The 14,161-nt window shown below is 40.4% G+C and overlaps 1 protein-coding gene across 9 annotated transcripts in view; it reads right to left on the bottom strand.

Annotated features, from left to right (window-relative positions):
• The window catches only part of NFIA (nuclear factor I A), a 383,075-nt gene that overhangs the window by 94,240 nt on the left and 274,674 nt on the right, over positions 1–14,161 (bottom strand). For all 9 annotated transcript variants that reach the window (XM_066376426.1, XM_066376427.1, XM_066376425.1 and 6 more), the window contains one exon: positions 10,212–10,339. In XM_066376426.1, the coding sequence (XP_066232523.1) occupies positions 10,212–10,339 (128 nt within the window). The remainder of the gene's footprint in view (positions 1–10,211; positions 10,340–14,161) is intronic.

Here is a 14,161-nt window from a genome sequence, read left to right as displayed (position 1 = left end):
TGTGTACATACACGTACATATTCACACGTATCTATGTAGATATACATATAAATATAAAAATACACTGCTTACAAAAATCAGGGGATCAGGGACCGTGCAGATACTCCAGTACTTTCAGCCTTTAGTATAGTGCATTTTCACCAATGAAACAGAAGTGGGGTTTGCATCTCATTTGCATAATCGAACAACTTTCTTTGACTTGTCGTTTGCTTTTCTGATGTTCTTTAATAATAAAAAATCAAATGTCGGGGTAGGGGGTGAGGGAGTTACATTTAGTGGGATACTTGAATCCATGTAAATACAATAAATTAAAATTAATAAAAATAAAAATAAATCACGTTTTTTTTTATTGCTTCATATTCACTTTGAAATAGCCCCCATTTTTGTGAGCAGTATATTTAAAAGCTATATATAGATACAGATATAACATATAGTTGTGTGTGTGTGTATATATATATATAAAGCTTAGAACAATGTAAAGAGATAGTGAAAACTCAATATACATTAGCTATTACTTATAAAACACCTATTTAAAATTTCAGTAGCATTCCAATGATAAAATACAAGTAAATTTCTCTTTTTGTTAATCAAATAGTGGTATTACTGGAGTCTATGAAATACTTATATTGTGTTCCTAGACTAGAACAGAGGACATAAGAATACTAAAGAAGTATTTGTGTCTCTATATTGGAGGTTAAAATTACCTTCTGAGGCCCTGGCCGGTTGGCTCAGCAATAGAGCGTCGGCCTGGCGTGCGGGGGACCCGGGTTCAATTCCCGGCCAGGGCACATAGGAGAAGTGCCCATTTGCTTCTCCACCCCCACCCCCTCCTTCCTCTCTGTCTCTCTCTTCCCCTCCCGCAGCCAGGGCTCCATTGGAGCAAAGATGGCCCCGGGCGCTGGGGATGGCTCCTTGGCCTCTGCCCCAGGCGCTAGAGTGGCTCTGGTCACGGCAGAGCGACGCCCCGGAGGGGTAGAGCATCGCCCCCTGGTGGGCAGAGCTTCGCCCCTGGTGGGCGTGCCGGGTGGATCCCGGTCGGGCGCATGCGGGAGTCTGTCTGACTGTCTCTCCCCGTTTCCAGCTTCAGAAAAAAAAAAAATTACCTTCTGAATTCTACAAATATTTAATAATATTTATTAGATAAATAAAATTAATTAGATACAGGAAAATCAACAACAAAGTCAGGTATGTCTGACCTATCTATCTATTGATCTACCTATCTGATCTTTTGTTTCTCCTCTTTCAACTATACTTTCTGGTTATTTAATCTCAATTCAGAACAATCTTGTTTCCTCTAAGTAAATATTTGCTCAGATTCTGTCCAATTTCCTTACCCACAAGTCAGAACACTGAGATTTGCATCCATTGGTGGAGAAAGATGCCCCTTTTGCTGAAGTAGGATAGCATTGCCTTGTGTACTTCTTTGGAGTTTCCTAACATTTCAGCTTTCTACACACTACTCACACAAGAAGAAAGATAAGATTCTGATACGATGAAGGGGAGGAAACAGGGACCAGCATTCACTGATGCTCCTTTATTAATGGAATAGCTGTTGCACCGGCTCTTTATAAACAGTCACAGTGGAGGATTGTGGTCTAAGTCCACAAATAAACTCTGAACTGACATGATCCTTAGCATACTCTATAGCTTGTACTACAAGCCACTGGGTACGTGTTTAACCAGTTACCCTTCTTTCCTTCACTGGGCTGGAAGCACTTCTAGGGCAAGGTCTGCCTCGGTTTATTTCTTTCTTTCTCTATCATCTTGCACAGTGTTCTGCATATAATAGATGCAGATATGTACAACATGTGCTCAACTGAATTTCATAGTGTCTTAAACTCAGATAGTATTTCAGAGTTTTCAAAATCTTTACCAAAAACAAGATATATAGTACTTTCCTGAAGCTTTCTGATTTATTAAGTATACTGTACTTTGCATGTATTAGAAATACACTGTGTCCAGTGCCAAGCACAGAACCTTGCACACAGCTGGTGCTTAATAAATAGTAGCTCCTGTTTTTATCATCTCATTTGATCTTTTGAAAGTTGTGAATTATGAAGGCCAGGCTTGTTTCATTGTTCCCAATGTTTATATATGAGGAAATGAAAATTCAGGGAAGTAGCTTGCTAAAAATCCCAGGCTTGTTCATGTCAGAGGACACAAGTTTAAAGTTTTGATTCTTAATTGGTACTTTTTCCTTTATAGTACATTACATTTCTCTTTTATTTTCTCCCTACCCAGGAAGTCATGAAGATGTTTGTGGATGGAATGAAATATGCTTTCAAATCCCTCCAAAGAACATGCTCACCAAGGCCACACAATGAACCTGCCCTTTGCTACCTACCTAAGCTACTGGGGCTGTGCGACAGGAACAGCTCAGGAAGGTAGATTTAACATACAAACCTAAGGTGCAAGCTATGTTTTTTTTTTTCTTTCCTCCTTCTAGAATATTTACACAGCCTCATTTTCAATAAGAAATTAAAAATTTGGAGATATGGGTAATTTATTTATTCAGACAAGAGCAGCTGAAATGCAGCATCTGTTTTCCTGGGAGCTTCTGTAGTTACAAGATTGTGCATTTGGGCTCCCTGATGCAAGTGGAGCTACATTCATTCGCTCAACAAATGTATGCAGCACACTACTCCCTGAGCATTTCGCCCTGCTCACAGGACAAGATAAGACATGTGTGGTCTCCATCCTATTAGTTATTTATGTATTCAACAAATATTGATTGAATATCATGTGCCAGGTACTATAACAGGCTTCGAGAATACAAAGGTAATTTTTTTGACCACACTTTATCATATATATGGATATGAAAAATACACACCCACACACAGATAGTGTATGTGCATATCTGTCAGATTATTTCTTTTCTTCTAAAAGGTAAACTTTCAGACTCCCATTACAACAGGTTGTTTTAGGTCCCCTTTAATGGCATTAAAAATAGCCATTTTTGATCTGACCAGGCAGTGGCATAGCGAATAGAATATCGAACTGGGATGTGGAGGACCCAGGTTTGAAACCCCAAGGTCACCGGCTTGATCGTGAGGTTGCTGGCTTGAGCAAGGAGTCACTCGCTCTGCTATACCCCCCCAGTCAAGGCACCTTTGAGGAAGCAATCAATGAACAACTAAGGTGCCGAATGAAGAATTGATGCTTCTCATCTCTCTCCCTTTCTACTTGTCTGTCCCTCTCTCTGTTTCTCTCTCTTTTTGTCACAAAAAAAACCCCAAAATAGCCCTGGCCGGTTGGCTCAGCGGTAGAGCGTCGGCCTAGCGTGCGGAGGACCCGGGTTCGATTCCCGGCCAGGGCACACAGGAGAAGCGCTCATTTGCTTCTCCACCCCTCCGCCGCGCTTTCCTCTCTGTCTCTCTCTTCCCCTCCCGCAGCCAAGGCTCCATTGGAGCAAAGATGGCCCGGGCGCTGGGGATGGCTCTGTGGCCTCTGCCTCAGGCGCTAGAGTGGCTCTGGTCGCAACATGGCGACGCCCAGGATGGGCAGAGCATCGCCCCCTGGTGGGCAGAGCATCGCCCCTGGTGGGCGTGCCGGGTGGATCCCGGTCGGGCGCATGCGGGAGTCTGACTGTCTCTCCCTGTTTCCAGCTTCAGAAAAAAAAAATGAAAAAAAATAAAAAAATAAAAAAAATAAAAAAAACCCCAAAATAGCTATTTTTGAAGGGTTGTTAGAGTACTCATTTTGTAATAGAGCTTTCCTGTCACAAACCCTTATTTGGTTGAAATTTCTCTGATAAAGGAGCATCACTAGAGACTAGGGCCCTTCTTAGTGTACGGGGGCTCCCTGGTCCACCAGCTTCTGAGTAGATGTCAACACTGAAGAGATCATGGGAGACAATGTTGCCACATAACGGCGCTCTCCCACAGCTCCATAAATGCAGAAGAAATCCAAGACACTGATCCCATGGTAGTGTTCAGTGTAACAGTGACTCTTCCTATTACAGCAGGAGATAGTGGGAGATTGAATAATTTTCCCTAATATATGCTAGTGCAGCAGAATGTCCACGATCAATGTACTATGGTTACCAGTCTGCTGCCCTTTTATTGACATTGATAATGGGCCTCCTCCTATGTGTCTCAGATACAAGTTTAAGATGGTAAACTTCCCCCACTCCTATAATAGATGAGTGACTGTTGGCAGTCAAATTAGAACAGCAGAGTTGGGAATCCAAGTGAATCTGATATGGGGTATTTACAATTACAATGAACTCATATAAGTCTACAAAAATCTCACTGCTGCTAGTAGTTATGGCACTGAACTGTGGTTCCCAGTGACCTTGGCTGCTAGTTGACCAGATACTTACCAAAATATTCTTCTACGAACAGCTTTAAAAGAAATATTTCTTTACTTAATAATTGTAATAACAGACGCATGCCATTACAATGCTTAATTTTGACCTTCAAAAATGAGGACTACTAAATCTTTGGGAAGAAGTCCATGTCTGAAAGAAGTTTATTTCTGAAAGTTTTAAGGAAAATTACAGCTAATCTCACTATTTATCAAATCTGACTTAAGAAGTTTTCACTGAAATGTTTAGAACTTCCAGCATCTTCACTAATGTAATCATGCCTGTTAATAAGGTTTTATAATCACAATATAATTAAAGTCATACTAGAACACTGAATATTTTTCCATAGAGGAAAATTTAAGTAGCTGCTTACTCATGTTTTCCAACACAGTACTAAATTTGACTGTAAGTCCTATAATTTCTTGTGTTTTGTTTTCACAATAATTATCTTTACTTCTGCTGAGACTGACTGATATGTATGTGCTCTCTGCAGGTGTGGTCTGAATTGCAGGAAGTTATGCAACTCAGTAACCCCATGAAGCTTGATCAATTTAAAGCAAAATCCTTCGAGGCAGCGGATATTGTAATAAAGTTTCATATACTACTACTTGTCAATGGGTGGCTGGGCCTTACCACTTGTTTTGCTTTCTACTTGTTAATAATTGGATTTGGCTGAACAGTAGCCTGTAGATTGAGATTATCATAAGCATCACTTCTGAGAGAATTATTGGTAGCAAATGCTGCCTTCAGGTTTATCGAAAGCATCCCAATTCCCTGGCTTTATAGGCTTCATTCATTCAACCAATCCATTCATCCATCCATATTTATTTAGTACTTATTATGTGCCAAGCATACTTAAGGGTGTTGGGTATACAGCAATAGAAAAGACAAGACTAAATCCCACTGCTCATGAAATGTATATTCTAGACCCCTGGTCAGCAAACTGCAGCTCGTGAGCCACATGTGGCTTTTTGGCCCCTTGAGTGTGGCTCTTCCACAAAATACCACATGCAGGCGCTACCTTGATAGGGAATGTACCTACCTATATAGTTTAAGATAAAAAAATTTGGCTCTCAAAAGAAATTTCAATCGTTGTACTGCTGATATTTGGCCCTGTTGACTAATGAGTTTACCGACCACTGTCTAGGCGGAGAAAGCAGACAGTAACAGTGGATAGTGGTATGAAGCAAGAAAGCAGGGTTATGAATTATAGGATGATGGGAAAGAGTCAGCAGCTATTTTAGGTCACTGGGAGCCTCTTTGATGAGCTATTATTTGAACCCAGATCTGAATGCTGAGGATTATTTGATTTTATGGGCAAAAGAATGATAACTATTCCACTTTGTTAACGGTTCATGCTATTTGCTTATATACTGTATCCTATGTGTATTTAATAATCCACATTCCTTTCCTGGCCTCGGCTGTATAACAAGAATTTAGGATAAGGAAAGTGAGGCTTTCCCAGGTCTTTCTGATTGGTTATTATTATTATTATGTTTTTAATTTCAATATAAGCCCAGAGCATGAGACCATAAAGTACAAGCAAAAACATGTACAGTAAAAGAGGTTATTGAATGTAGAAGACAAAACTTATACTCTGAAATCAGATTTAGTTGAAGTCTGGATTCTAATTCTCGGTTTTCCTCTCTATCAAGGCAGTATCATTCTATCTTGCGTATTTTGGAGAAGGGCAATTTTTCTTAAAAAAAAAAAAAGTAGCTATAATTTTTACCATATATACAAAAGCATCGTGCACAGTGCCTGACCCAATGTAGGCACCTGTCTGTTGGTTTCCTTCCTATTTATTTCAATTATCAATTTCTCTGCCAGTTTTCATTTGTACAGATAAACAAGAGTTGATGGTATAAACATTTCAGCTTGATAGAATTTCATAGGACTCATTTCATCGGTGTGTGATTAGCTTTAAGGCTTCGAATCTAACCCAGTTTCGAGATAACTTGGAAACGAAACTGAGTAGAAGAAACAAATGCAGCATTGTAAGAGAAGCAAAAGTCAGCTTGAGGTTGTCTGATGTTTTTAAACTAACATCATCTTTAATCTCCTATGTCCTTCTTCCCAGATAATAAGAGCTGTGCACTAAGAGTGTGAGATAAACTAATGGGGAACAGGATACTACAAAAGACATTTGAAAGAGCCTATGTAATTTATGGCATGTCTAGTTTGTTTTACTTTCCAAAGCCTTCCTGTTGTTCAGTAAATTTGTCTCTTCTGGAAACCTTCTGCCTTCTTTTGGCCAGGGAGTCCTGAAAAAGCATTTGAGGGCAGGTAAACAGATGCAAAGCTCTCTGAGTGAGGAGCAAGCACAGGCCTTGTTCCCTGCGTCACACTTGAGGCATGAACAAAGTGTCTTTTGGTACTTGCTTGAGAGAATTATCCTAAAAGCAGGCAACCAAGAGCCTGCTGGTGCATTCAGATATACAGAATTCCCAACATGCTCTGACGGGAATTTATATGAGTGGAGCACTAAAAATCCTCCCCCTCAATGAACTGTACCCCTGGGGAAAAGCCATGCAGGCCCGGATCAGTGTGGGAACAACATAAGGGTGTTCTCTGTGCCAAAAAGGGGATTGAACTAGATGGAAAATCCCCAAAAAGGACCATCTGGTAGCATAAATTATCCATTTAAAATGGCTGGTGTGAGTTAATGACACCAAAGTCACCATGAACATGTACAACATCCTTCAGTTGCGTTTTAATGTCCCCTCAGGCCCTGTTTCAATTATGACTTTCTCTGCTGAATGTGGCCAAATGTAAATTTATCCACTGTTCTCCCCCATCCCTCACACACATATACCATAAAACTGCATTTTTCCGTAATGAGTTAGGGGTAGACAATGGAGGATCAGTCTAGTACTATAATTGTGGGAAATTTCTCTAAGAAATTATACATATCTTAGGGAAACCTCCCATGATTATATATATACAATTGTACTATATATAGTATTATCTATCTATCTATCTATCCATCCATCGATCCATTCATCCTTCCAAAAGGATTCAGTCATTAAACTTTAGTTATTTAATGATTACAAATAATACAGGTATTCAGATGTTAAAATTCATGATCACTTGATCCATAATATGCAGATAGAGAAAGAAGTCTGAATAAAAAGTTACTAGATCAGAGCACTCTATATTCTACGGACCCCACTGTCCCCAAATATGCCCAACCCAAAGCAGTCTCATGGTGGAGGACCTTCTTGCACATCAGCACAATGAAAGCAGCTTTGAGAGGTCTGAAACTGCATCAGCACAGCACTGAAGCACAAATGTGCCAAACCTATATATTGATTCTGATTTTCACGGAAGCAGGTAAACTGGCTAGGACTCTAATTAGCCTTTTAAGGAGGGTTCAAAAAAGTTTTACATCTTTTAATTTTTTAATAGCACATAAACTTTTCATCGGCACTATACTGAGGCCATGCTGATGATGCAGTTAGTGGCAAGGAAGAGTCAGCATTTTCATTTCATTTTGGCCTGGGTTTACTTCCTAGCCACTTTAGGCGAACGGGCATGGTGCAGGAGTGGAGAGGTGCCGACGCAACTTGATAGAAGGCCCACACACCTTGAGCACTGTGTCGGTAAAAACAGAAAAAGGCACCAGGGGCTAATATCCCCATCCTTTTACTTTCCATCTCACTTTATGATGAGTTTCTTATGTGTGCCCCCCAAGCCCCATTGTGAATTTCTTGAAAGCAGGAGTCATACATAGCCTTCCCATTCATCCTTGAGTTCCCAGAACTGGGGATTGTGTTTAATCCAGGGAAGGTTCCCAGTGAAGACTGTTGAATGAGTGAGTGAATGAATGAATGAGTTGAGAGAGATTAGGTAAAAACAAGGAAAAGTGAAAATTCTGCATTTTAGTAAAGGGAGCAAGATGGGAGGACTCATCCAGCAGGGCCTGGGTTTGGTTTTGGTTCCTAGCATACAGTAAAACTGCCTAGTGGATGTGGAGGTGGTGGGGAGAAGCAGGCATACACTTCTACAGACTCTTGTGACAACCACCATGATGAGGACCTATAACAGTTCCATCATCCCCCAAGTCTCCACCAGCGCTATTCCTTTCTAGTCACATCCTCTGAGAACTGTCTTTTGGTATGCGAAAGAAGAGAGAGGGGAGTTAAGATTTAAAGATTCAGAGGTTTGTTCAGAAATTTTCTTGGTGCTTGTTTGTTCTTGCAGGAAATTATTGAGGCATGGGTAAGGGACAAGGGTCAGAAAACATTTTTTTATTCTTAGATGGTTTATATATGCTACCTCACTTAATTCTCAAGAGTACTGAGAGCTATTCTCAAGAGTATTGAAAGAGCTATTGTTATTGAAAGATTATAAAAATCAGACACAGGCTCAGAGAGGTTAGGTAATTTGCTTATAATCACACAGTCAACAGGGGCTGGAGCCAGGATTACACTTTGCCTATCTGATTCCAAAGTCCCACACTCTATCCTCTATAACTGCTTGACTTCACATCTTGAGGAAGTCACTGGAGAAGATTCCCCCTTGCCCAGGAGGTGGTTAGACATGGAGAAAGACTTCAAAAAGCTTCTGCTACAGAATTATTCACATTACTCTTAGTACTCCAGAACCAAGACTATACCACCCTGGGAGGTTAGACTAGAAGTCATCGTTTGCTTAGTTCTCTAGAGATGGACATAAAGATCACTGTTTCATTTAAGCAGCAAAACAATCATGATGATAACTCAGTAATAGGAGAAAAACTTTCAAGTATTCTCATTTGCTAAAAATTCAAGTTACTGGATAAACTTTGTGGCACAGGAAACCCATTTTCCTTCCTCATGTTATCCATCCAGTTGGAAAAGTTTGTATGTAGATCTTTATTTGGATTACCAAAAGATAATTAAAAAAACCAAACCCAAAAAGCAGTTAGTATAAAAAAACAGAAGCTAAAGCAAAGGGAATGAATGCTGGATTGCAGTATAGATGAAAATACGTCAGGGTAGATCAGGGGTCCCCAAACTTTTTACACAGGGGGCCAGTTCACTGTCTCTCAGACCGTTGGAGGGCCGGACTATAAAAAAAAAAACTATGAACAAATTCCTATGCACACTGCACATATCTTATTTTAAAGTAAAAAAACAAAACGGGAACAAATACAATATTTAAAATAAAGAACAAGTAAATTTAAATCAACAAACTGACCAATATTTCAATGGGAACTATGCTCCTCTCACTGACCACCAATGAAAGAGGTACCCTTCCAGAAGTGCGGCGGGGGCCGGATAAATGGCCTCAGGGGGCCGCATGTGGCCCGTGGGCCATAGTTTGGGGACCCTTGGGGTAGATCATACGCCATCCTTACCAGCCTTTCATTCCGGTTGAACTGCTGCTTTTCACTGCCAGCAGCAGTCAGATACAAACCAGTGCTCATGGTGCAAGTCAAAAAGCCAACTGCGCCTGACCAGGCGGTGGCGCAGTGGATAGAGCGTCAGACTGGGATGCGGAAGACCCAGGTTCGAGACCCCGAGGTTGCCAGTTTGAGTGCGAGCTCATCTGGCTTGAGCAAAAAGCTCGCCAGCTTGGACCCAAGGTCGCTGGCTCGAGCAAGGGGTTATTCGGTTTGCTGAAGGCCCACGGTCAAGGCACATATGAGAAAGCAATCAATGAACAACTAAGGTGTCGCAATGCGCAACAAAAAACTAATGATTGATGCTTCTCATCTCTCCGTTCCTGTCTGTCTGTCCCTGTCTATCCCTCACTCTGACTCTCTCTCTGTCTCTGTAAAAAAAATAAATAAATAAAAATTAAAAAAAAAAAAGCCAACTGCTTCAAGCTTGCTCTTTTGACTTGCATGCAGAGTGTGGGCCCCACGGGCACATACATTTCAGGGTTGTCAGCCCCGTGCCCCCTTGTCTGCCCTGCTTACCTGGCTCCACTTCATGCCATCCGCTCGACTGGCTGCCGCTTCCTGGGGAGCGCCCTTGGCCTGTGTAAAATGGCTCTTCACCAGGACTGTCCATTTCATCCTCCACGGACTTGAGGCGCTTTGTGGAGCTGAAAGAACACATGTGTAGGTGTTTAAAGGCAGTCCAAACTATCTTTCAACTGGACAGAGCATCTCTGGTTGAAAGAAAGCCAAGAGAGGAAGTAATTGGGCAACTCAGTAGAGTTCTAGGGCTCTTTTAGACTCTTGTTCAGTTTAGTGAGTCACTGGATGTGGAACAGTCTTGAATCTGTCTTGTTCCGAGTGTCTGGGCTTGGTTTTTATTGTCACTCAAGTTGCTGCTGCTGCTGCCACATCCTGCTCCCTGTCCCTTTGGGAGCTGGTGGCTGGCTCCTGCTCCTTCCTGCACCGGGAAGGACCAGTCGTAAGGCCACGTGTCACATATCCTCAGGCTGTGGCTGACACGCCATCAGCAGTGTACCTAAACATCAGTCCAATCCCTTCTGGCACCCCCCAGAAAGGGTAAAAATCAGGGTGCATGACCCTTCAAGAAAAGCTTGGATTGCTTTTTTTTTTTTGCCATGTTTTCTCATCTTCCACTTGGATATTTTCATTCAAAAAGTATTTTCTGCAGAATTATAATAGTCCGTGTACTGATCTAGACACTAGGGATAAAACAGTGAACTAAAGAGACAAAAATATTTGACAACGAGGGACATGGAAAAAAGGATGGTCAATGACTTCAATGTCTCCCTCTACAAAGAGGAAGTTCTATTAAAACAGGGTAGGGATTTTTTATTTTTAGAAAGGTATGGTTGAGAAATTTCCAGAATGTTTCCATTTCTTTCAGTTAAAGGTCTATTTTTTTTTCTCCCAATTTGAAGCTTAAGGAAGAGAAGGTAAAAGGTAAAAGGAGTAAATGCTACATGCAGCTAGTGCTGTAATTATCATATTTGATTATGTCACTATCATTACCAGAATGGTAGCTTTCTTTTTCTTCTTTAGTTTTTATTCAATGAATTTAGCAAGAGAGGAAGAGGGGGAGAGAGAGAGAGCGAGAGAGACATTGATCTGTTCCTGTATGTGCCCTGACTGGGGATCGAACCAGCAACCTCTGTGCTTTGGGACAATGCTCTAGCCAACCAGGCTATCCAGCCAGGGCTGGAATGGGTAGGTTTCATACCTAGTAGGAGTGCTTGTTGCCATGTGTCAGGGTACAGATTTTTTAATATGTTTTCATTCATCAAACACTTGCTATATACCTCCCACGTGCCAGGCGCTGGGTAAAATGCTGAGACACAGATGTGAATCAGACACAGCCCCTGTCTCCATGAGGTTTATTGTGTAGTAGATGAATACAGAGAGGTAAACAAAACTGTGCAAAAGAGAAGTAGAGAAATGATGATGGAACTACATACAGGAGGATATAACAGTTTCCTCAATAAAGAAAGGAAATGGTGATACACTTGGGAGGTTAGGAAAGGCTACCCAGAAGAGACGGTTCCTGAGCTGTCTATAAGAGTGAGTGTGGAGGAGATGGAAGGGAAGGGCAGAGATGAGCTGTCATTCACCTGATGCACCATGCAGGCAGCCATTTTGGATTTTAAAATATTTGAATACTTCTTTATCAATTGGCAAAGTGCCGATGTCTGAAGCCCCGTAAGCTTCCCCCAACCTTACCACCCATCTTTGCCTCAGGATAGCCTCATGATCCAAAACCTAAAGGGTTAATGTCTGGCATGCTGGGGGCCTTCCAGGACTTAGCCTGCACACTGTGGCAGGACCGCGTTGCTCTAATTGGTATGTTCATGTCACTCAGGTTATTGAGTATTTTGAACATCACTCCCTGGAGAGAGGTAAATCCCAAGCAGAAACAACATTGTGAGTAAAGTGTGACATGTGCAGAGAGTTGCCAGGTGTTTGGGATGGCTAACACTAAAAGAATGGCACAGCAAAAGAAGGGGAGTGGAGGTTAGAGAAGACAGGGTATGTCTGGACTTTGTCCTATAAGCAATGGGGACTCCCTGAAAAAGTCTAAACAGGGAGTGACATAAGAATCATATTTTTAGAAAAGTCATTTTGGTAGTTGTGCAGATTATAGACTTAGGAAAGCAAAGGGAAAAGAAATATGGAACAGAGGCAGGGAGATAATTAAGAGACTATTGAAGCAATCCAAATAAAAAAATGTGGAAGGCCCAATTTCAGACAAGAAATTCTAGCTATTAGAGTTGACATTCCAGCATTCTTAGCCTTTAAGTTCAGTTCTCATTAAAGCCAGACCACAGGAAAGCAACATACCTGTTGCATGCTAGCTTAGTATCCAAAGGAAATACTTTTAATAGCTTATTTAATATTCTTTGCTTGGCTTTCCTTGAAGTTCAGTGAAAAATATCCACTTGTAAAGCTTTTGTATGTTCTGTGTAAAACTGCATCAAACGCGAGTCTTTCATAAAAAGATATACACAAAAAACTCCTAAAAATACATACAGCCAGGAAAAAAATATAGTCTCTTTGAAGGAATTTCCATTGTTCCCTTCCTATTAGAAAACAAAGATTGTATAATCTATTTCTTCCCATTCTTGCCGTGGCAACCAGGAAGCTCAGGGATAAATTTTAAAAATAATTCTTGGTGCAGGTTTCTAATATAATAATCTCTTATCTTTCCTTATGGTTTTTAGCCTCTCTTTCCACATTTAAAATTACCTGCTGTGTTTTAAAATTGAAAGCCACTTGAAGTCATTTTAGAAGTTGGACAAATACAAATTGGAAAGAAATAAATATTTCCCTATGTCCCCTGGAAAATAAACAAAGACAAGACCTATATGTTCTGATGGGACAATGAAGTCTGTCGTGAAAAGGCCTCTAGCCCTGTCACTATCTCTATTTACATAAGTAAATATATATTTAATATTTATATTATATATATATCTATATTTAATATTTATATTATATATCTATATTTATTATATATATTTTTTAATCTCTAATGTCTATCTAAGAGTCTAACAGCATATGTTCAAAACTGCTGATTTGTGCTACTGACTTTGAAATATTCATGAGTACTTGTAACAAGAACTCACCTAGGTGTCATGATTTAAAGAGCGCCAACCCAAAGGGCCAACTTCATTGCCCATCATTTTCCCATTATTAATACTTTTCTGAGTTTGTCAAGATTTGGCTTCCTCGGTATCCATTAATAAAATGCAAATACACTATGCAGTTATTAAATCCTAAAGGTGAAACAGCTAGTAGTTATTAGCTGACACTTTAGTTTGGATTCAAGGACTTTCAGGAGTTGATGCAGGACCAGTGTCTACAGGGGGAAGGTGTAAGACAAAGGAGAGAAAAAGATCTGGGAGGGAGAACGTTAGAAGTGCCAGGATGGACAGGGGAGGGCTTCCCACTCAAAGTTCATTGACTTCACAACTTGACAGTTGGTTTATCTTGACAAAGGTTTGGGGATAAAAAATGATATTTTATCCCTATTTTTAAATTGCCTCTTCTGTAATTTTGGAGATGTTCACTATGAAGGGGTATAGAAACTACAATTGATGCTTATCAATATCCTTTATTTTTTGAATTTAGAAATGAATCCTTCATTAAATATGACTTCTTTCACACTGATTCTATACTCCCAGAAACATCTGAGGAAAACAGGAAGATAGCAGTAAGATCTTTCCTTTTCTTCTAAGGACTGATCTCTACTTGTGTGTGAAATTTGCTCTTGTGTTCTTAGTAATTCTACATAGGAATTAAAGTAAGACTATTACCTTCATTCCAAATACATGCTTAATCCCCACTGTGTGCAAAGAAGCTTCAGCTTGGACCCACAAAACTGCAAAATGCCTCTTTCCAGAATGTTCATGGTACCCTAAACTAAAAATATCCATTTACTTGTCAGTTTCTAACCACTAGATTGTAAAGCTCCTATA

The sequence above is a fragment of the Saccopteryx leptura genome, chromosome 3 (genome assembly GCF_036850995.1).
Source record: "Saccopteryx leptura isolate mSacLep1 chromosome 3, mSacLep1_pri_phased_curated, whole genome shotgun sequence".
Lineage (NCBI taxonomy): Eukaryota > Metazoa > Chordata > Mammalia > Chiroptera > Emballonuridae > Saccopteryx > Saccopteryx leptura.
This window is presented reverse-complemented; position numbering and strand designations above follow the sequence as displayed.